This window comes from Erinaceus europaeus, chromosome 5 (genome assembly GCF_950295315.1).
Source record: "Erinaceus europaeus chromosome 5, mEriEur2.1, whole genome shotgun sequence".
Classification (NCBI taxonomy): Eukaryota; Metazoa; Chordata; class Mammalia; order Eulipotyphla; family Erinaceidae; genus Erinaceus; species Erinaceus europaeus.
The window spans coordinates 137,107,429-137,128,180 of NC_080166.1; the positions used below are offsets into that span (position 1 = coordinate 137,107,429).

Here is a 20,752-nt window from a genome sequence, read left to right on the forward strand (position 1 = left end):
CTCCCCCTCCCGCTCCCCCTCCCCCTCCTCCTCCTCCGTTAAATCCGAGTCTATATCTAAGCCCGATTTTTAAAAACATTTTAACCTCTTAAAATTACTGTCTTTATTTATTGGGTAGAGAAAGCCAGAAACCAAAAGGGAGAGGGGTGACAGAGAGGGAGAGAGACAGAGAGACACCTGCAGCCCTGCTTCATCACTCCAGAAAGCTTCCCCCCACAGGTGGGGACCGGGATGTGGGGGGAGGCTTGAACCCGGGTCCTTGAGCGTTGTAATGCTGTAATGTGTGCGCTCAACCAGGTGTGCCACCACGTCGCCCCTCTCTATCTATGTAGATCCAGCTTTTTAAAATATATAGAACTTTTGAGAATTATTATCTCTATTTATTTATTGGATAGACAGCCAGACATTGAGAAGGAAAAGGGAGATAGAGAGAGGGAGAGAGAGAGAGAGACACCTGCAGTCCTGCTTCATCCCTCGTGACGCTTCCCCCCTGCAGATGGGGAGCCTGGGGCTCAAACCTGGGTCCTTGTGCACTGTGACATGTGCGCTCAACCAGGTGCGCACTCCTGGGCCCATATATCTATCTCTGTCTCTATAACTGTTTATCATGAGGGAAGCAGACTGTGCTGGGGGTTGACCTTGGGACCTCATGCGTCCAGGTTCTGGGCTCTGTTGCCCCAGTTTGTTGGATTTGGATGGGGAATGGGTTCTGAAGTCGCTTGGGATGCCGGCACTATGTGTTCGGTTGTCTGGAGTATGTAAGCACACGTGCTCTTCCTATGAGCTCACGGCAGCCCCTGCAGTCCCCAGCTGAAGCTGAGCCATGGAAACATTTCCTGACGTTCTTCTGCGTGTGTCTCTGGGAAGGAGACTGCCCGGACTGCAGGTGATCTCCTCACATATTAGTCTTATGAAATTGCTTTTCTCAAGAGTTGTATCTTCTTTCAATGTGGTTGGGAGAAGCCAAAGTCCTGCTCAGCTCTGGCGGATGGTGGTGCTGGGGATGGAACACCCGAGTTTGGGAGCCTCAGGCAAGAGAGTTCTTTGCAGACACCCCCCCCCCCCATGCTGTCTCCCCAGCCCACAGCTATTCCTCTTCCTAGTCATTGCTGTCCCTAGATCCCTGCTCAGCTCTGGCTGATGGATTTGAACCTGAGACCTTGGAGCCTCAGGCAGGAGGGTCATTGTAGAGCCATCAGGCTACCTCCCCAGCCCTCTGTGAAATTGTTGATCTAATGGTTCTTTTCCTAGTGGCTTTGTTCCTTTTGAGCCAGTTATGTTATAATGCCCAGTATCCTCTCACTTGAGGGCTCCTTATGGAGGTGCCCGGCTCCCTCAGACTCTCAGTCCATCGGTGTGCTAGGCTACCCCTTTGTCAGGAAATTGTGAGGATACGGTTGAGCTCTGCAGTGCTCACAAAGCACCCTGCATTCCTGATACTATGGCCTGCTCCCTTATTATCTACATAATCATTGTTTTGCCTGAAAGATCCCCACCCATTCCATTCCTTTGATCTATCTTCTTTCTACCCTCAAGACCCTCCCTGCCTGAAGGGTATTATTAATCCTACCAGTCAAAACCCTCGCAACAGTTACTAAGGAAGTTCCTACTTTCCCCAGCTCTTTTGCCTTTCTTCACCCCTTTCCTAGCGATTTCCATTTCCGACTTCCGGGTCTGCCCTTTAAAAGCCTTCGCTCTCTGATCAATAAAGAAATTGCATTGTCTCGCCACCGCGTGTCTGTTCCTGAGTCATCTCCCTCACGTTGCTGAGTGAGTAGCAGCTCAGGCTGGCTCCGGTCGAGTTCTCTCCAACCCAGAGAGTATGTGCCCGGGAAGAGGCAAACCCCACGCTAGCCCGGCTCCCCTTAACACTGCCAGACTGGAGTATCACGTTTCATTAAGTGTATTCGAACACCTTGAAGGGTAGTCAGCTAATACAGAAAAATACTTGCCTGGCCCAGGCTCCCAGTTCAATCCTCAGACCCTCATATACCAGGGCAGTACCCTGCCTTCTCTCTCTTTCCCTCATGTGAGGTGTTTTATCACATATGAAATGAATAAAATAAATCTTAAAGATATTCAGTATTTGCCATGTGCCCAACCCAAGTTCAACTTTGACCCCCACTACTTTTAAGAAGACTTTGTTGACCTGGTGTCTCTCTCCCTTCCCTCCCCCTCCTCTTCTCTCCCTCCCCTTCTCCCTCCCCTCCCTCTACGCTCCCCCTCTCTCCCTGCTCCTCCCTCTCTCCTTCTCCCTACCCTCCCCTTCTCCTACTCCCTCTCCCTGCTCCTCCCCCACCCCCTCCCTTTTTCTCACTTCCCCTCCCTCTCCCTTCCCCCTCTCCTTCTCTCCCTTCCCCTCTGTTTCTCTCCTCTCCCTCCCCCTCTCCTTCTCTCCCTTCCCCTCTGTTTCTCTCCTCTCCCTCCCCCTCTCCTTCTCTCCCTTCCCCTCTGTTTCTCTCCTCTCTCTCCCCCTCTCCTTCTCTCCCTTCCCCTCTGTTTCTCTCCTCTCTCTCCCCCTCTCCTTCTCTCCCTTCCCCTCTGTTTCTCTCCTCTCTCTCCCCCTCTCCTTCTCTCCCTTCCCCTCTGTTTCTCTCCTCTCCCTCCCCCTCTCCTTCTCTCCCTTCCCCTCTGTTTCTCTCCTCTCTCTCCCCCTCTACTTCTCTCCCTTCCCCTCTGTTTCTCTCCTCTCTCTCCCCCTCTCCTTCTCTCCCTTCCCCTCTGTTTCTCTCCTCTCCCTCCCCCTCTCCTTCTCTCCCTTCCCCTCTGTTTCTCTCCTCTCTCTCCCCCTCTCCTTCTCTCCCTTCCCCTCTGTTTCTCTCCTCTCTCTCTCCCCCTCTCCTTCTCTCCCTTCCCCTCTGTTTCTCTCCTCTCCCTCCCCCTCTCCTTCTCTCCCTTCCCCTCTGTTTCTCTCCTCTCTCTCCCCCTCTCCTTCTCTCCCTTCCCCTCTGTTTCTCTCCTCTCTCTCTCCCCCTCTCCTTCTCTCCCTTCCCCTCTGTTTCTCTCCTCTCTCTCCCCCTCTCCTTCTCTCCCTTCCCCTCTGTTTCTCTCCTCTCCCTCCCCCTCTCCTTCTCTCCCTTCCCCTCTGTTTCTCTCCTCTCCCTCCCCCTCTCCTTCTCTCCCTTCCCCTCTGTTTCTCTCCTCTCCCTTCCCCCTCTCCTTCTCTCCCTTCCCCTCTGTTTCTCTCCTCTCCCTCCCCCTCTCCTTCTCTCCCTTCCCCTCTGTTTCTCTCCTCTCTCTCCCCCTCTCCTTCTCTCCCTTCCCCTCTGTTTCTCTCCTCTCTCTCCCCCTCTCCTTCTCTCCCTTCCCCTCTGTTTCTCTCCTCTCTCTCCCCCTCTCCTTCTCTCCCTTCCCCTCTGTTTCTCTCCTCTCCCTTCCCCCTCTCCTTCTCTCCCTTCCCCTCTGTTTCTCTCCTCTCTCTCCCCCCTCTCCTTCTCTCCCTTTTTCTCTTTCTCCATTTTTTCTCCCCAACTTTATCACTCTACTACTACTGTATTTTACTGTGAACTGTAAACCACTAATCCCTCCAACAAATTTTAAAAAACATTAAAAAATGCAGCTTTGGATTATTCAATCAAACAAAAAGAAAAAAAATCCTTCCTTGCTACTATCAAACTGAAAAAACATGTTTGACAGCTTGCATTGCTTTTACACCAACACTGGTGTCATAGACAAGCTGCCACTCACAACACATCCATCTTCTAATGGAAACTTCTAGTTAGACAGAGAGGGAGAGAGACAGAGAGGCACCTGCACCCCTGATTCACCACTCACAAAGCTTTCCCCCTGCAGGTGGGGACAGGGCTCGAACCCGGATCCTTGTGCCCTGTGATATGTGCGCTCAGCCAGGTGTGCCACCACCCAGGCCCAAGTTTTTACCTACTGTAGAACTACATCCAGGGACAGGTCTTCATTTAGTCACAGTAAAGGTGTTTCCATATGCCCTCACACTGTTCAGAGCCATTTACTCAAGACTGCTGAAAGAAAAAACTCTCCTCATTCAAATTTGGGTTTGAGATGTTGCAGGTATAAATGTATAAATGGTTTTAGTGTGTATTTATTTTTTTTAATTGTATTAGTGATTTAAAAATGATTGAAAAGATTGTGGTACAATTCCATACAATCCCCACCACCAGGGTTCCCTGTCCCCTCCCCTCCACTGGAAGCTTCCCTGTTCTTTATCCCTCTGGGAGCCTGGACCCAAATTCTTTATGGGGAGCAGGAGGTGGGAGTTCTGGCTTCTGTCGTTGCTTCTCCACTGGACATGGGTGTTGGCAGGTGGATCTACACCTCTAGCCTGTGTCTGTCTGTCCCTCGTGGGGCAGGGCTGTGGGGAGGGGAGGCTCCAGGACACATGGGTGAGGGTGTCTGTCCAGGAAGGTCAGGATGGCATCACGGCAGCATCTGTAGCTTGGTGGCTGAGGCTGTGGATGCTTTATGTTGCTGGTGGGTTCTGTTTAGGTCGACAGCATCCACTTGTTGTTGGGGGGGGGGGGGCTGCTCCATCCCTGTCATTCTATGGCTGCACCTCCCAGAATCTCCTTTGTTGTCTGTCTGAAAGTCCACACGGCTCTCTGCGTATAGGAAGGCACACTGGTTTCCCCAGAACACACTGGGCAGAGGCGGCCAAGGCTCTGCAGCCCCACTTGTCCTGCCCCAGAGACCAGTTGCTCCTCTGGAGAGAGGCCACACCTGTTCTGGAGAGACCCTTTCTCTCTGGGCTCCGATGGCGGCTCCCTGCCTCTCGCGCCTCCACGCTGTTGCTCCTGGCTGCCGTGTCAGAGCGTCTGTGAACCTCTCCCAAGCTCTGCCTAAATGATCTCTCCTTCTGGACTCTCCCTAGTTCCCTAAGATGAAGAACAATGTCATTTTTTAAATCATTTTGTTGGGGGCTCTGTGGCTGACGGGACAGTTGTTGGTACCTGGGGACAGCTTCTTGTCTCGCCAAGCTCGGTGTTGCACAACACTCTCTTCTTCAGCTTGGGCTTTGTCTTCTCCCCCGTCAGGCACCAGGACTCCAGTTCTCCTCCAAGAGCCTTCCTACCCTTCTTCCTCAGAATCCTTCACTTTGGTGCAGTCCACCAAACCCAGTCTGCTTTGAGTTTCCCCTTCTGTTCTTATTACTCAACTTCTGCCTATGAGTGGGATCATCCCATCTTCATCCTTCTCTTTCTGACCTCACTTCACACGAATCCTTCAAGGTCCATCTAAGATGAGGTGAAAAAGGGAACTTCATCATTCTTCACAGCTGAGTAATATTCCATTGTCCATCTAGACCACAACACATCTGTTGTTGGACATCTGGGTTGCTTCCAGGTTGTGGCTGTTACACATTGTGCTGCTGTGAACACAGGTGCACACAGATCTTTCTGGATGGGTGTGTTGGGTTCCTTAGGATCTATCCCCAGGAGAGGCATGGCAGGGTCACAGGGCAGGTCCACTTCTGGCTTGCTGAGAGTTTTCCGGCCTGGAGAGCCTAGCCCTTTTGCATTGCGCAGGCGTTTGGCTGTGGTATAGAATTCGCTTGTCTACATGGACCTTATTCATAGAGTGCCTTGCCTTCTGGACTCTCAGAAGCTGGGATATGATTTCATTCTTCTCCCTGTCCCAAGCAGAGCCCTGGCCTATGTGGGAATCATCTTCCCTTCCTTCCACCTTGAGGAGGAATGCCCTTGAACGCAAGGCACACAAACCCTTCTGGGACTAGCGCCGTGTGGAAAAGTGGGGTCAGGGTGTTACAAAGGAGAAGCTGGCTGGTGTTCACACATCATGATGGGGGTCTCCCAGCCCATGCTATGCCAGCCGTGTCTGAAGTGTGAGCGGCTTCCTGCAGCATCAGCCTGAGAGAGCAAGCTGGATCCAGGGACAGCCGGGCTCTGCCAGTCCTGGGGCCCATGAGCAAAATTCCTAGGAAAGCACAGATTTTTAAAAAGTTTTATGAGTGATTTAATATTGATTGACAAAACTACATGTCAGTGGGGCTTTGCATCCACAGCACTCCCACTGCCAGGCCTCTGAATCTTCTGTCTCCCCTCTGCAACCCTCTATAGTTACCCTCAGGTTGCAGACATGGGCCAGCCATCATCTCTACAACTATCTGTCCACATGGAGACATAAATGCCCCCTTTTTCTTCCTGATCCAATCCGCTCTTCCCCTCCAAGCCACTCATGACAACATAAGTACCTCCATATGGCCCTCTCCTTTTCCTCCTCTCTCTCTGGGTCTTGATGGAGTTGGGGTTCAGAGCCCTCTGGTCATCTTCCCCTGACATTTTTTCCCCTCTGGGAGTCTGGACCAAATTCTCTATGGGGAGCAGAAGGTGGGAGTTCTGGATTCTGTCATGGCTTCTCCACTGGACATGGGTGTAGGCAGGTGGATCCACACCCCTAGCCTGTGTCTGTCTTTCTCTAGTGGAGCAGGGCTCTGGGGAGGGGAGGCTCCAGGGCACATGGGTGAGGGCGTCTGCCCAGGGAGGTCAGGGTGGCATCATGGCAGCATCTGCAAAGTGGTGTCTGGAAGGCAGCAGAACATAAATTGAGGGGAAGAGAAAATCTGACAGGCCCCTAGGCTTCCTTCTCAAAAGCAACGGACTCTACACAAAAACAAGACCTGTTCATTATTATGCCAGGCCCCCTGCATTGCTTAACACTGTGGTCTATTTACATAATCATTGTTTTGCCTGAGACCCCCTCTGCCTGCAAGGCATTGGTTTAATCCCCACTGGTTAGAACCTTCACAACAGCTGAAGACCCACCTTGCCTGCAGGGCATTGGTTTAATCCCCACTGGTTAGATGGAAGCTTTCCTTCTCTCCATTGACTCTCCTATGTATATCCTTTTCTGACCTACCACTTCCGCCTCGGAAGATACAAATGCAGATGAATAAAGCCAGCATGGCATTGTGTTCCCACGTAGCCACAAGAGTTCCTGGTTCCTCTCCCGCACTGCTGAGTAAGCAGCAGCCTAAATTGGCTCCTGTAGAATTCTCTCCAACCCAGAGAGCACATGCCCGGGAAGAAACACCCTCGGGCTAGCTGGGCAAAGACCATCTTCTCAGGCTGACAAAATGAAGGTGGTGGCCGGAGCTTCATGCCCCACTGGAATTTGCAAAGCTGAGTCATCCAAGCTCTGGCATTTCACCCTGTGAAGTTCTTTTGCAGCTGGGACCAGGGCTAGGGCTGGACACACTTCCTGCCTCTGGAAACTCTGCAGAAATCAAGGTGTTTGGTTGTCATGAGAGAACACAGAAAAATGGAGATAAGGTCACATGTAAACTTTTAAAATAGGGCAGAAGGCAGAAGCTGATTAAAATGTATGTTTCTTCTTCCTCTGCCAAGAGGTCCCCATGAATATGCGTTGTCCTGACACGGGTTACCTCTCATTATCACTGCAGAAAAAGCTGGTCAAAATATTGTCACAAAGTGCAGCGGCAGTTTGAAAAACCTTCATCTACTTTGAGAACAGGGATGGGTGAGAACACCTCTGATGTCGAGCTGAACTTTATTTTTATACTTCAGCTGGGTTTCAGTTCTGCTCACTGTAAGCCACAGCTGATGATTTGATCTGTATAGCTTTTGATATACCATGATTTCTGCTTTTTCTTTCAATTTTTGAAAGTATCTTTCTTTATTGGATAGAGACAGCCAGAAATTGAGAGGGAAGGAGATAGATAGATAGACACCTGCAGCACTGCTTCAACACTTGTGAAGCTTTATCCCTGCAGGTGGGGACCAGGGGCTTGAACCCGGGTCCTTGTGCCCTGTAACAGATGTGCTCACTCGGGGACACTTCCACCTGGTCCCGTTAGTTAATAGTTTTAAAGGAGCCTCAAGTTTCTTGAGATTTCATAATACAGTAGTTAAAATGAGTCATTCTACTGGAATAACTAAAAAATAAAACTTTAAGTGAGTACTAGATGTGTTTGATTATCTTCGTTACGATCGAGTTTGGAAAGCTGCCCATAAGCTGCCAGTATCAGAATTATCTCTGCTTCACCCACTTTCTTGCCTTGTCTCCATTTTTGGAACCACTAGTGGTTCTTGATGCGGGGCAGAGCCCTGCTGAGGTGTGAATGGTAAGAACATAATAGCAGTGCAGAGCCCAGGCAGGACCTGGGGACCCACCCATTCTGCTTCCTTTCCTTTTTATCAGGAAAGATCCAGTTCCCTGTGGAACAGCAGCAGTGAGAATGACCTGGCAGAAGTTTCAGTTCTCGGATTCAACACGAGATTCCAGAAAAACTCCTGCTCCCACAACAGGTGGGGAGCAGGGGCTTGAACCCAGGGCCTTGCATTGGGTAATATGTGTGATTAACTAGGTGCACCACCACCCAGCTGTCAGGTCCCTTTCACTCTCTCTCTTTCTAAAATGAAAAAAGACTTAAAGGTGAATCTCTTCTTCCCTTTCTTTTTGTTTAATATTTTATTTATTTTGGATAGTGTGGGACTATGTGATAGCTTGGTAGAGCATAGGGAGCTCTCCCATCCTTGGATGGAGGTCTGGATAGACACCCCAATTGTTAGTCTCTCTCTTGTCATAGAGGTGGGCCAAGAGGGAAAAAGTCTCCCAGACTAAGCTTGCCTTGTTAGTCTCTCAAGCCCACAGAGACCTCAATACTTCTCTCTATTAACTGCAGGCCACATGGCCGCCTACTTTAAGATTCACTTACTCAAAGTTCACAGAGGAGACCACACCTTATCACACACTCCTAGCAGTGCCCTTCGATGTCCTCAATTTGCATCAAACTTTGCTTATCTTCTCTCTATCTTTCCTTAACTGGTTCAACCCCTCTCCTCCCCTCAAATGCCTTTGGGTAATTAAATGTCTGCATCAGGAGACTAGTTATCTTGACCTTTATGTATCTGCATCAATTATTGTCATACCAGCCCCCTACCATAGGGGCAAGCCGACCTTTAAGAAACCTGTAATTTCTGACATGTTTGAAATATGTTCTTTGTCTGGTTTTTCTATTTAAACCTTTGCTCACCTGCTAATAAACGAGATCTGAGATCTGAACACGCTGCAGGTCTCCCTGGTGTCTTTACTTCGTGTCGTCCTTTGCGCAAGCAGGAAAGAACTGGTCTGTTACCTTTCTCCTGGAGATCACCCCGCCAGAAAGCCGACAGGATAGAGACAGAGAAAAGTTGAGAGGGAAGAAGGAAGGAAGGAAGGAAGGAAGGAAGGAAGGAAGAGAGGCCAGGTCGTGGCACACCTGGTTAAGTACTCACATTACAGTGCACAAGGACCCAGGTTCAAGTCCCCGGCCCCCGCCTGCAGGGGAAAAGCTTCATAAGTGGTGAAGCAGGGCCACAGGTGTCTCTCTGTCTCTCTCCCTCTCTGTCTCCTTCTCCCTTCTCAGTTTCTCATTGTCTCTATCTAACAAATAAATAAATGAGTAAATATTTAAGATGGAGATCAGGGCTTGAACCCATGTCCTTGAGCGCTGTAGGGTGTGTGTTCCACCAGGTGCACTGCCAACTGGCCCCTGGAAAGTGTTGCCCTTGCTGACCTCAGGTGCACAGCCTGGCCCGCAAGCTGGTGTGAGGACCCGTCTGGGGACGTGACTCACCGCTCATGGCGTCCGCCCCTCTGTGATGCCTTCACGGGTGTCGGCTGGAGAAGCAACAGCACTGAGGCTCGTGCTGCCCTCAGGGGCAAAGCAGGACACCTGGTCACATCAGTTGTTTCCTTCTTATTTTGAGAGTGACAGGGGGCTTGAAAATTCAGTGTAGCCTGGCTCAGAGGACTTGCAGATTCATGCTGTCTTCTCCGTGCTCTGCTCTGACCTGCTGTGGCTTATGTGCTGAGTTTATTCCATCCCATTCCATTCTGTTCCTTTTTTTTTTTTTACAGTATTTGTTTATTTTTTAATTTTTTTAAATATTTATTTATCTTCCCTTTTGTCGCCCTTGTTGTTTTTTATTGTTGTTGTAGTTACTGTTGTTGTTGTTATTGATGTCGTTGTTGGATAGGACAGAAAGAAATGGAGAGAGGAAGGGAAGACAGAGAGAAATGGAGAGAGGAGGGGAAGACAGAGAGAAATGGAGAGAGGAGGGGAAGACAGAGAGGGGGAGAGAAAGACAGACACCTGCAGACCTGCTTCACTGCCTGTGAGGTGACTCCCCTGCAGGTGGGGAGCCGGGGGCTTGAACTGGGATCCTTACGCCGGTCCTTGAGCTTTGCACCACCTGCGCTTAACCTGCTGTGCTACCGCCCAGCCTACTGTATTCATATTCAGCACAGGAGCCTGTGTGCCCTCTGAGTCCCTGTCAGTCTGAGCTCACAGTCCATGGGCACAGCGGGAACCTTCCAGGCTGCTCTCATGTCAGGACCCATCTTCCTCGAGGGGCAGAGCTGGCTGACCAGCCTCCCTGCAGAGTGTGGGGAGTCCCCACCACGGCTGCTCTGCAGTGAGGGCAGGTCCTGGAGAGGCCACAGGAGGGCTTATGCTGACGTTCCTGATGGAGGTGACAGTGAAGGGGTCTATGAGAGGTCTGGCCATCATATTTGAGAAGCCACAGACAATTTACTAGATACAGAGTTCTCTGGGGCTTGATTTATCCATTAAGCTGTGGTTACCAGACGTCCTCCTACAATGCCTCCGTCTCCATGGTCCTTGGGCACAATGCCGGGGTTAAACCCAAAGCCTCATGGCGAGTGTACAACCATTGTGAGTGGAGGCTCCTTGTCCCCCTGGATTTCTTTCTGTCTCTCTAGATTAGATGCAGAGGCAGAGAGAGAGAGGAGGGGGGAGGAGGAAGGGTGGCAGGAAAAGAGAGAGAGAGGCCTTAGCACTGAGCCTTCCTTCAATGCAGTAGGGTAGGGCTTGAACTTGGCTTGTCACCAGGCAACACTGTTCATACCCAGAGAGGCCTCCACAGATGGCAGCCCAGCCCCTGTGACCCCAGGTATTCTGGGCATGTGGCCTTCCTGTGACGGAAGGTCCTTGTAGGGGGACAACTGCATTTGTGACTCTTGCTTGACAAAAGTTTAGGATCTGTTCTCACCATTTTTCACCCCGGCAGCTGGGGATTCAGAGACCGAACTTTCTTCCATCCTGGAGTTGGGTGGCCGCGGCTTGACTCGGAGGCCACAGACACTCCATCCAGGCTGGACCAGTTCCCAGCGTGGACTCTGGTGAAGGCAGAGGGCCCCTGGTGATGCTCCCCGGGACCCAGATCGCTGCTTTTTCCTGGGGCTGTTTGCTTGCAGATTTCATAGCAACAGAAATGTTGGTGTGCATTGGATTATGTAGATAGGTCATAGCATCAGGAATGCAGGGTGTTTTGTGAGGCTACTCACAATTACCTGACAATTTTTAATTTAAGAAATACCTACAGTGTGATTTCAATTTCCATAACCCTTTTTGTTGGTATGCTTTTAAAAACCCCTTCTGTTTCATTTGGTTTAATCTCCCTTGCTTAACACTGCATTCTATTTACATAACACTGTATTCTATTTACATAACCTCTGTTAACAAGCACTACCCCACCACCTTCCGGTGGTGCATCCCGTGAGTACCCATTCACTGGGGAAACTGACGATCCTTCCTAGACAACTGAATTCACATGGATCCCAGTCACTTTCAAAGCCAGCAACAAGCAGCTCCTGACAGCTTTCAAGCTGTTGGTCCTGCTCTTCGATTCCTCCACCTTAATGTTGAGGGGCTGTCCTTTGCCAAACGCGTTCTTATTGGTCAATTGGCAATACAGCATCAGGCAGATGTTATCTGCCTACAAGAAACACATATAGCAGTCAATGAAGCTGCTCGATTCACCATCAGTGGATTCGATTTAATATGCTATAATCTCCATCCTAAACAAGGCCGAGCCATCTACGCCAAATCGTGTCTTGCGGACGTTTACCATACGGCCTCTTCGACCTTCTACGACTCCATTACTATTGGAACTATTCAGCTTGTCAACGTATATAAGCCTCCCAGTGCCTCATGGGATAATGAGGTCCTGCCAGCCGTTTACATTGGAGACTTTAATAGTCATCACCAAGACTGGGGATATTCCTCCACTCGTGCTGACGGCTCTATCTTAGCCGACTGGGCTTCAGTGAATGACCTCTCCCTATTATACGATCCCAAACAGCCAGGCTCTTTTTACAGTGCTAGATGGAATAAAGACTCGTCACCCGACCTGTGCTGGATTAGCACAGTCAACGGCCAAGCCTTTCCCGCTACGAGACAAGTTCTCAAGATCTTCCTGCACAGTCATCACTGCCCAGCTATCATCCACATTGGTCTCCAGCTCCCACTGATTCTTTGCTCGGATAAACTAAGAAAAGCAAACTGGCGTCTGTTCAGTGATCTTACCAACAAATCTATTCCTGCAATTCCAATGAACTCTATCCCCTCTGAAGATTCCTACAGGCACTTCCACCAAGCCATCTTCAAAGCAGCTTCCCAAGCCATTCCTTGTGGGAGACGTGCTAACTATACGCCTTGTCTTGATGCTGAATGCGAGCAACTACTAAAGCAGTATGATGAGTCGGGCGACCCAGATGTGTCTGACCATCTCATTGCCTCCCTGGATGCAGCACGCCAAGCCCGCTGGCAACAACTCATGGAAAGTCTGAACTTCACCCACTCAAGTAGGAAGGCCTGGAAGCTTCTTCACAGACTGGGTGCCGGTAGCCAACCCCCTCCCGTCTCCCATCCTCCCGTATCTCCAAACTCAGTGGCCAGTCACCTAACTCAAGTTGGACGTGCTAAGATCGACCCAGTCTGGAAAAGAGAAATTTCCCATGAGTGGTCATCCCACTTCCGTTTATCTTGTCCATCTCCAAAACTCTCTCCCTTTACACTGTCTGAACTGGAAGATGCTTTGAAGAGGGTTAAACTGGGAACAGCTGCTGGCTATGATAACATCACCCCAGAACTCATTCTTAACCTGGGTCCTGCGGCAAAGAAGTGGCTCCCTTCATTCCTGTCCCACATCTTGGAATCTGAGTCTATGCCCAAAGTTTGGCGTTGTGCAAAGATTATAGCGGTTTTGAAACCAAAGAAAGACCCAACACTGGCTGCCAGCTATAGACCACTTTCTCCCCTCTCCATGTGTTACAAACTCCTTGAGAGGCTGCTTCTGTCACGTATTTCTCCTCTTACAGAGAAATTCCTATCACCCGCCCAAGCTGGTTTCCGCCCAGGAAGATCTACCTGCGAACAAGCCCTGGCCCTCTCAACTTACATTGAAAATGGATTCCAGAAGAATTTAAAGACGGGTGCTGTCTTTGTTGATCTCACAGCAGCCTATGACACGGTCTGGCACCGTGGTCTCCTAGTCAAGATCTCAAGATGCCTGCCTCCATGGGTGGCCAACACAATATCGTTTCTTCTCCAAAACAGAAGATTCCGGGTGCATCTGGGTGACAAGTCTAGCAGATGGAGACTTGTCTCAAGTGGCCTCCCCCAGGGCTCTGTTCTGGCTCCTACGCTATTTAATATTTACATCAATGACCTCCCAGAAACTTCTTCAAGGAAGTTCATCTACGCCGATGACATCTGCTGTGCAACTCAGGCATCCAAATTCGACATCCTCGAGGAAACACTCACAAAAGACATGTCTCTGATATCTGATTACTGTAAAAAATGGTGACTAATCCCTAGCACTGCAAAAACGGTATCATCTGTTTTCCATCTACACCATGCCTCGGCCTCGCGTGAGCTTAATGTGCAGCTTGGCTATAGGAGAATCCGGCATGAAGCCCAGCCAGTCTATCTTGGCGTTACTCTCGATCGCACTCTGTCATTTCACGAACATCTCATAAAAACTGCAGCAAAGGTGGGTGTGAGGAATAACATCATTGCAAGACTGGCCAGCTCCTCATGGGGCGCGAGCACTTCCACACTACGATCATCCTCTCTGGCATTATGCTATTCCACTGCAGAATACTGTGCCCCAGTATGGTTCTGTAGCCCCCATGTCCACTTGGTCGATTCCAAATTATATTCCTCCATGAGGATCATTTCTGGAACCATCTGTTCCACCCCGGTTCCATGGCTGCCAGTTCTTAGCCACATCGCCCCGCCAGATATTCGTCGGGATGCGGCATCATCTAAGTTCATTTCCCACGTCTACGCTCGACCGGACCTACCAATATACGCGGGTATCTTCGCCCACCCTGTCCAACGCTTGACGTCTCGTCACCCAATCTGGTCCCCTACACCTACACTGAACTTCTCTGTTCCAGTCTCTTGGAAACAGAGTTGGCAGTCAGCTGAGGTCAAGAACAAACACCTCATCACAGACCCCTGCAAGCGTCAACCAGGCTTTGACCTAGCATGTTATGATTGGGCCCTCCTCAATCGCTATCGACCAGGCCATGGCCGGTGCGCCGCTATGTTCCATCGCTGGGGAGCCAGAGACGACCCGATCTGCCCCTGCGGCTCCAGTCAGACTATGACCCACATAGTCAACAACTGCCACCTCTCCAGATTCAAAGGAGGTCTCGAAACTTGACATCAGGCTCAACCTGATGCTGTCGACTGGCTACGGAAGAAGGGCAAATGCTAGAAGAAAGAAGAATAGCAACAGAAAGACAGCCTGGCAGAGTCCTTCCCTCCCTCCTTCCACCATCAGCACACAGCAGGTTTGCTAGGAAGCCAGACCCTTTTTGGAGAGTGTCTTCTAGTGTCCGTGTCAGCAACCAGGAGGGCACTGCAGTGGGTCTGGGTTTCTGCTGTGATTCTGTATTCTGTCTTCTTAGTGGAGAGTGGAGCCCGGGTCCTGGGCCTGAGTTCTAGCCGTGCCCAGGGACCCATGTTGCTGGGGCAGCATAGACGCCTCCGGAGACATTTCACAGAAAGGGGCAGGAGGATGGAGCTCGGAGGCCGATTGGACTTACTCCCTACATGCGGGCATCAGTCATAGTGGTATTTTTATTCTGCTGGAATGCCGGGCTAGCCTGAGGGTGTTTGTTCCCCGCACGCCCTCTCCTGGTTGGAGAGAATTCGACGGGAGCCAACCTAGGCTGCTGCTTACTCAGCGACACGGGAGAGGAACCAGGAACTCTCGTGGCTGAGCAGGAACACAATACCATGCTGGCTTTATCCATTTGCATTTATATCTTCTGAAGCGGAAGTGGTAGGTCGGAAAAGGGTATAAATAGGAGAGTGGGTGGAGAGAAGGGAAAGAGTGAAAACAGATCACGCTCCCCTCTAACCAATGGGGATTAAACCAGTGCCCTGCAGGCAGGGCGGGTCTCCGTCTGTTGCGAAGGTTCTGACCAGTGGGGATTAAACCAATGTCCTGCAGGCAGGGCGGGTCTCAGGCAAAACAATGATTATGTAAATAGGCCACAGCGTTAAGCAACGGAGCAGGGGAAGCTGGCATAATGCCCAACACTGAAGGATGTGCTAATGGCATGAAAATTATTCTTGCTTCATCGAGGGTGAATAGTTGATGATACCTTTGTTGACACCTGTGTACAATTCCTCATCTCCCTGTGATGGGTGTCTGCAAAGACACTCTGCACCCCTACCCAGAGCCCAGGTGCCCCTCCACCATCAGCACCAGGACCTGAAAGCCCCCCAACCCCTCCCCAGAGTCCTTGACTTTGGTGCAAGACACCAAACCAGTCCACGTCCTGCTTGGTGTTTCCCCTTCTGTTCTCATTTCTCCACGTCTGTCCACAACTGAGACCATCCCACCTTCAACAGGCCAGGCCGTGCTGACCGTCCCTGTGGTCTGAGGGCCTCCTACCTTCGGGATCCTGGACGCCACCGTCAGGAGCAGGTGTGGGGCCCTGACTGCCTTATCTTTCTGTCTTTCCTCTTCCAGCTCTGCAGCTGCTGAAGGAGGGGGCCGACCCGCTGACCCCCACCTGCTCCGGTGGCTCCCTGCTGCACCTGGTAAGGACCTGGGGTAGAGTGGGGTGGGTGGGGGGACGCACCAGGACACGGGGACCCAGTCAGGAGCTCACCCAGCTACTGTTTGCACCTGCAGCAGGTGATGGCCAGAAAATGAAGGTGCATCCAGCCCTCAGGCAGCATTGGGCTCTGAGAGGCAGGGAAGGAGGAGGGAGTATCTCTGTTGTGATGCAGAAAGTGATTTTAAAACAACAAGAGCAGCTCCAGAGAACAGAAGGGTAGCTGCTTGCCTGTCAGTTTCCTAAAAAAAAAAATGTGGCCAGACCCCAATTTCTGAAGCTGATCCACTGAGCTCTGAAGCTCTGACCCGCAAGTGTTCATGCCTGGACATTGACTCCTGATGTCTGTTTGTCAGATACAGGCTGACTATTATTTCTACAAGTAATTGCATATGGGAGACGGGCAGTAGCACAGTGGGTTAAGCGCACATGGCGCAAAGCACAAGGACCTGTGTAAGGATCCCAGTTTGAGCCCCTGGCTCCCCACCTGCAGAGGAGTCGCTTCACAGGCGGTGAAGCAGGTCTGCAGGTGTCTTTCTCTCCCCCTCTCTGTCTTCCTCTCCTCTCTCCATTTCTCTCTGACCTATCCAACAACAATGACATCAATAATAACCACAACAATAAAACAACAAGGGCAACAAAAGGGAATAAATTTAATGTTTAAAAAACATTAAAAAAATAACAAAACTTTTATTATTATGGGGCCCAGGTGGTGGCACACCGGGTTAAGCTCACATAGTACAAAGCACAAGGATCCCAGTTCGAGCCCCGGGCTCCCTGCCTACAGGGGGCTTGATTCACAAGTAGTGAAACAGGTCTGCAGGTGTCTCCCTCTCTGTCTTACCCTCCTCTCTTGATTTCTCCCTCTGTCCTATTCAATAAAAAGAAAAAGAAAAAGGAGAATATTTTAAAACATATTATTTATTTATCACTGGATAGAGACAGAGAGAAGTTGAGAGGGGAAGGGGAAGTAGAAAGGGAAGAGACAGAGAGCCACCTGCAGCCCTGCTTCACCACTCGTGAAGCTTTTCCCCACAAGATGGGGGGACCAGGGGCTCAAACCCAGGTCCTCACGCACTCTATTGCGTGTGCTTAGCCAAGTGCGCCACCACCTGGCCCCTCAAAATAGTCTTTCTTGTTCCTTTTGATGTAATCCATAGTTTTATGAATAAATCCTCCAGGGAAGACCAGGCTGGGGGCACACTGGACACTGTCCTGCGTGTGTCCCTCGGGCCGTCTTCAGATAAACTTTGGAACGGCGGGGAGACCGTCTCTCGGCCCTGAGACGCGTCTGCTCCCAGGGTCCCGGCAGCCAGCTGAGGCTCCCACCAGTGTGTTTCCTTGTCCCCTCCCAGTGCGCTCGCTCCGACAACGCCTTCATGGCCGAGGTCCTGATTGACCGCGGGCTCGGTGTGGACCAGCAGGACGAAGATTTCTGGACGCCCATGCACGTGGCGTGCGCCTGTGACAGCCCCGACGTGGTCCTGCTGCTGCTCGTGGTGAGTGGACAGCCCCGCCCCAGCTTCTGCTGCAGCAAGAGGCTGCGCGTCCCCCCCTCAGCCGCCTGCAGCCCTCAGGCCTCCCCGGCCCCATCTGAGGGTCGTGTCTACTCAGGACACACAGGGTGGAGGTGTCCTAGCAAGCTCTGCGCCTGTGCCCGCTGCTGCTGCTGCTGCTGCTGCTGCCTGCTGCCTGCCTGCCTGTCTCCCCTCCTGCCTGTCTTCCTTCCTAGCTTCCTTCCTTCCTGTCTTCCCTCTTTCCTGTCTTCCTTCCTTTCTTTCTTCCTGTCTTCCTTCCTTCCTGTCTTCCTCCCTTCCTCCCTCCCTCCTTCCTTCCGTCTTCCTTCCTGTCTTCCTTCTTCCTTCCTGTCTTCCTCCCTCCTTCCTTCTGTCTTCCTTCCTGTCTTCCTTCCTTCTTCCTTCCTGTCTTCCTTCTTCCTTCCTGTCTTTCTTCCTTCCTGTCTACTTTCCTTTCTTCCTCCTCCCCTCCCCTCCCCTCTCCTCTCCTCTCCTCTCCTTTCTTCTCTTCCCATTCTTCCTTTTTCATTGGGAGGGGCATTGTTCACAGCACACTTGTGGGCACCAGGACAATTTCTCATCTCACCAAGACAGTGCTTGCAGAACATGCCCGCCTCCAAGTCACGCCCGCCATCCTGTGCCAGGGCCTTGATGCTGCCCTCCTCCCCCTGACCCCTCTCCCTCCCCTCTTTCCTCAGGTTCCTTTACTTTGGTGCAACACACAGAAACAATGCAAGTCTTGTTTTGTCTTTCCACTTTCTGTTCTTGTATTTTAAGTTCTGTTCATAAGTGAGATTATTCTTTTCTTTTTTTTTTTTTTTACCAGAGCACTGCTTAACTCTGGTTTATGGTGGTCAGGGGATTGAACCTGGAACTTTGGAGCCTCAGGCATGAAAGTCTCTCTGCACAACCATTATGCTGTCTTCCCCATCCTCATTCTATCTTTATCCTCTTTCTGGCTGATCTCACTTCACAGGATTCCTTCAAGCTCCATCCAAGATTGGGTGGAGAAGGTGAACTCATTCTTCCCAGCTCGTCGGGCTGAGCTTCACTGACGGGAGACAGATGACCCAGGACTCATGGCTGGGTTGTACGCAGTATCTCTTTATTCATGCAGGACACAGCACATAGATTAGCCGAGCTAAGCTAAACTAAAACTAAACTAAAACAAACAATGTTGTCTTTATATATACTTCCCATGTAGGGTGTGAACAGGATGTGACATAGAGAGGGTGGAGAGAAAAGTGACTGGTGAAAATCAGGGTGTGACAAGGAGAGGGGGCGGAGCAGGCGAGAATTCTACCACTGAACCACCAATGCCCTGGAGGGAAGGTGGTGCTTCATGTAAATGTAAAAGTGATTTATGTAAATAGACCGCAGCTTTGAGTGGGATCAAACTAATCTCATACAGACATACTGGTGTTTAAGCCGGGGGGAGCTGGCATACTATCCAACACCAGCTGAGTAGTAGTCCATGGTGTATCTAGACCACAGCTTTCTCAGCCACTCATCTGTTGCTGGACACCTGGGCTGCTTCCAGGTTGTGGCTGTTACACATTGTGCTGCTGTGAACACAGGTGCACACAGATCTTTCTGGATGGGTGTGTTGGGTTCCTTAGGATCTGTCCCCAGGAGAGGAATGGCAGGGTCACAGGGCAGATCCACTTCCAGCTTCTGAGAGTCTCAGACTGCTCTCCACAGGGGCTGGACCCCTGACATTCCCACCAGCAGAGCAGGAGGATTCCCTCACCCCCACAGCCTCTCCAGCAGTTGCTGGAGAGCAGTTGTCCTTTTTATTGTCCTTTCTGGTGTGTGACACTCTCACAGGAGTGAGGGGTATCTCCTTGTCTTCATTTGCATTTCTCTGACAGTCAGTGACTTTTGACTTTCCTTTGGACATGACATTCCTGCATTCATTTGATTTTGCAAAGGATTCCTCACTAAATTGTGTCGATAGTCATTGATTTTTTTTTCAGTCTTGTCTCTTGACTTTTAGTCCCCTGGACTTTCCATAATGATGACGCAGGGCTCACACTGAGTCTTCTCTGAAGGAAACACAGAGTCACGTGAACAGTCCTTCCGGGGCCAAGTATTCATTCCTTGTTGAGGTTCTTTTAACTTTTAGCTTGTGCTCTACGATTAATTTTTTTTTCCACCCAGTGCTGTTTTGAAACGCGGGGTTATATATGACTAGTTTATCTGTCTCTTTATCTTTATCTTACCATCAGGTTTTTAAATTTAAATTTAATAGGACAGAGAGAAATTGAGAGGAAAGGGAGAGAGAGAGACAGAGAGACAGAGAGACACCTGCAGCCCTGCTTCACCACTCCAGAAGCTTCTCCCCTGCAGGTGGGGACTAGGGGCTTGAACCCGGGTCCTTGTGCACTGTAGTGTGAGACCTTAACCAGGTGCGCCCCTCCCCGGCTACACTCTGACCGCTTTCTGTCTGCTCAGGACAGGTGACAGGTGGCTCTGTCCCTTCCCGTGCTCCCGCCTCCCCACCCTGGCCTCGACCTCTGCCCTCTGCTGCCAGCTCCTCTAGCTGGGGGGTCTCCATGCCCGGCCCCACAGCCCACTGTCTGTATCCGGCAGACCCAGGAAACACAAACGGGCTTCTCCTCCTGCACAGACAAGAGCCAAGTCTGCGCTCTCCAACTTACTGGCACTGCCCTGGGTCCATGGGTCTGCTCTGCCCTGCCCCTCACACCGCAGAGCCGCCCAGACTCAGATAGGAAGTCACACGCCTGCTTGTCCGTCTGTCAGGCCTCTTCCTTGCTGGTCACTATGTTTAGCTGACAGCGTTTCGTTTTCAAATATGCTGATCATTTATTTATTGGATAAAGGCAGAGGGAAATTGAAACAGGATGGGGAAGGAGAGAGAAAGAGAGAGAAGGAGAGAGAAGGAGAGAGAGGGACAGAGTGAAGAGAGAGGAGAGAGACAGACCTCCAGACTTGCTTCTCGGCTTGTAAAGTATTTCCCCGCCCCACCCCCTTGCAGGCGGGGAGTAGGAACTTGAACCTGGGTCCTTGTGCACTGTGAAGTGTGCGCTCAAGCAGGTGCCCCACCAGCCCGCCCTGATCAACTAATTTTTGATTTAGGTGCTGTCTCCGGAGGAATTTAGTATTTGTGCATTCACTGAACACAGGACAAATGGACAACCAGAGTAGAGGACAGACGTGGGAGATGAAGGGACACAGAGAGCCTGACTGTCCCCCAGTTAGCAGCAGGGCCCATCTGTCCTCTGCTTGTCAGGGAGACAATTATGAGATCCACTGTCACTGGGTCCTAATTACCACAGAAATGTCTCCCTGTCAGATGCCCTAGAGGAAAGATGTATTGGACTTGCATGATTAGATGT

The 20,752-nt window shown here is 50.8% G+C and overlaps 1 protein-coding gene across 1 annotated transcript in view; it reads left to right on the top strand.

Annotated features, from left to right (window-relative positions):
* Positions 1-20,752, top strand: part of MYO16 (myosin XVI) — a gene marked incomplete at its 3' end in the record, with an annotated part of 147,682 nt that overhangs the window by 83,212 nt on the left and 43,718 nt on the right. The window contains exons 3-4 of the mRNA XM_060191878.1: positions 15,789-15,859; positions 17,232-17,375. Of these exons, the coding sequence (XP_060047861.1) occupies positions 15,789-15,859; positions 17,232-17,375 (215 nt within the window). The remainder of the gene's footprint in view (positions 1-15,788; positions 15,860-17,231; positions 17,376-20,752) is intronic.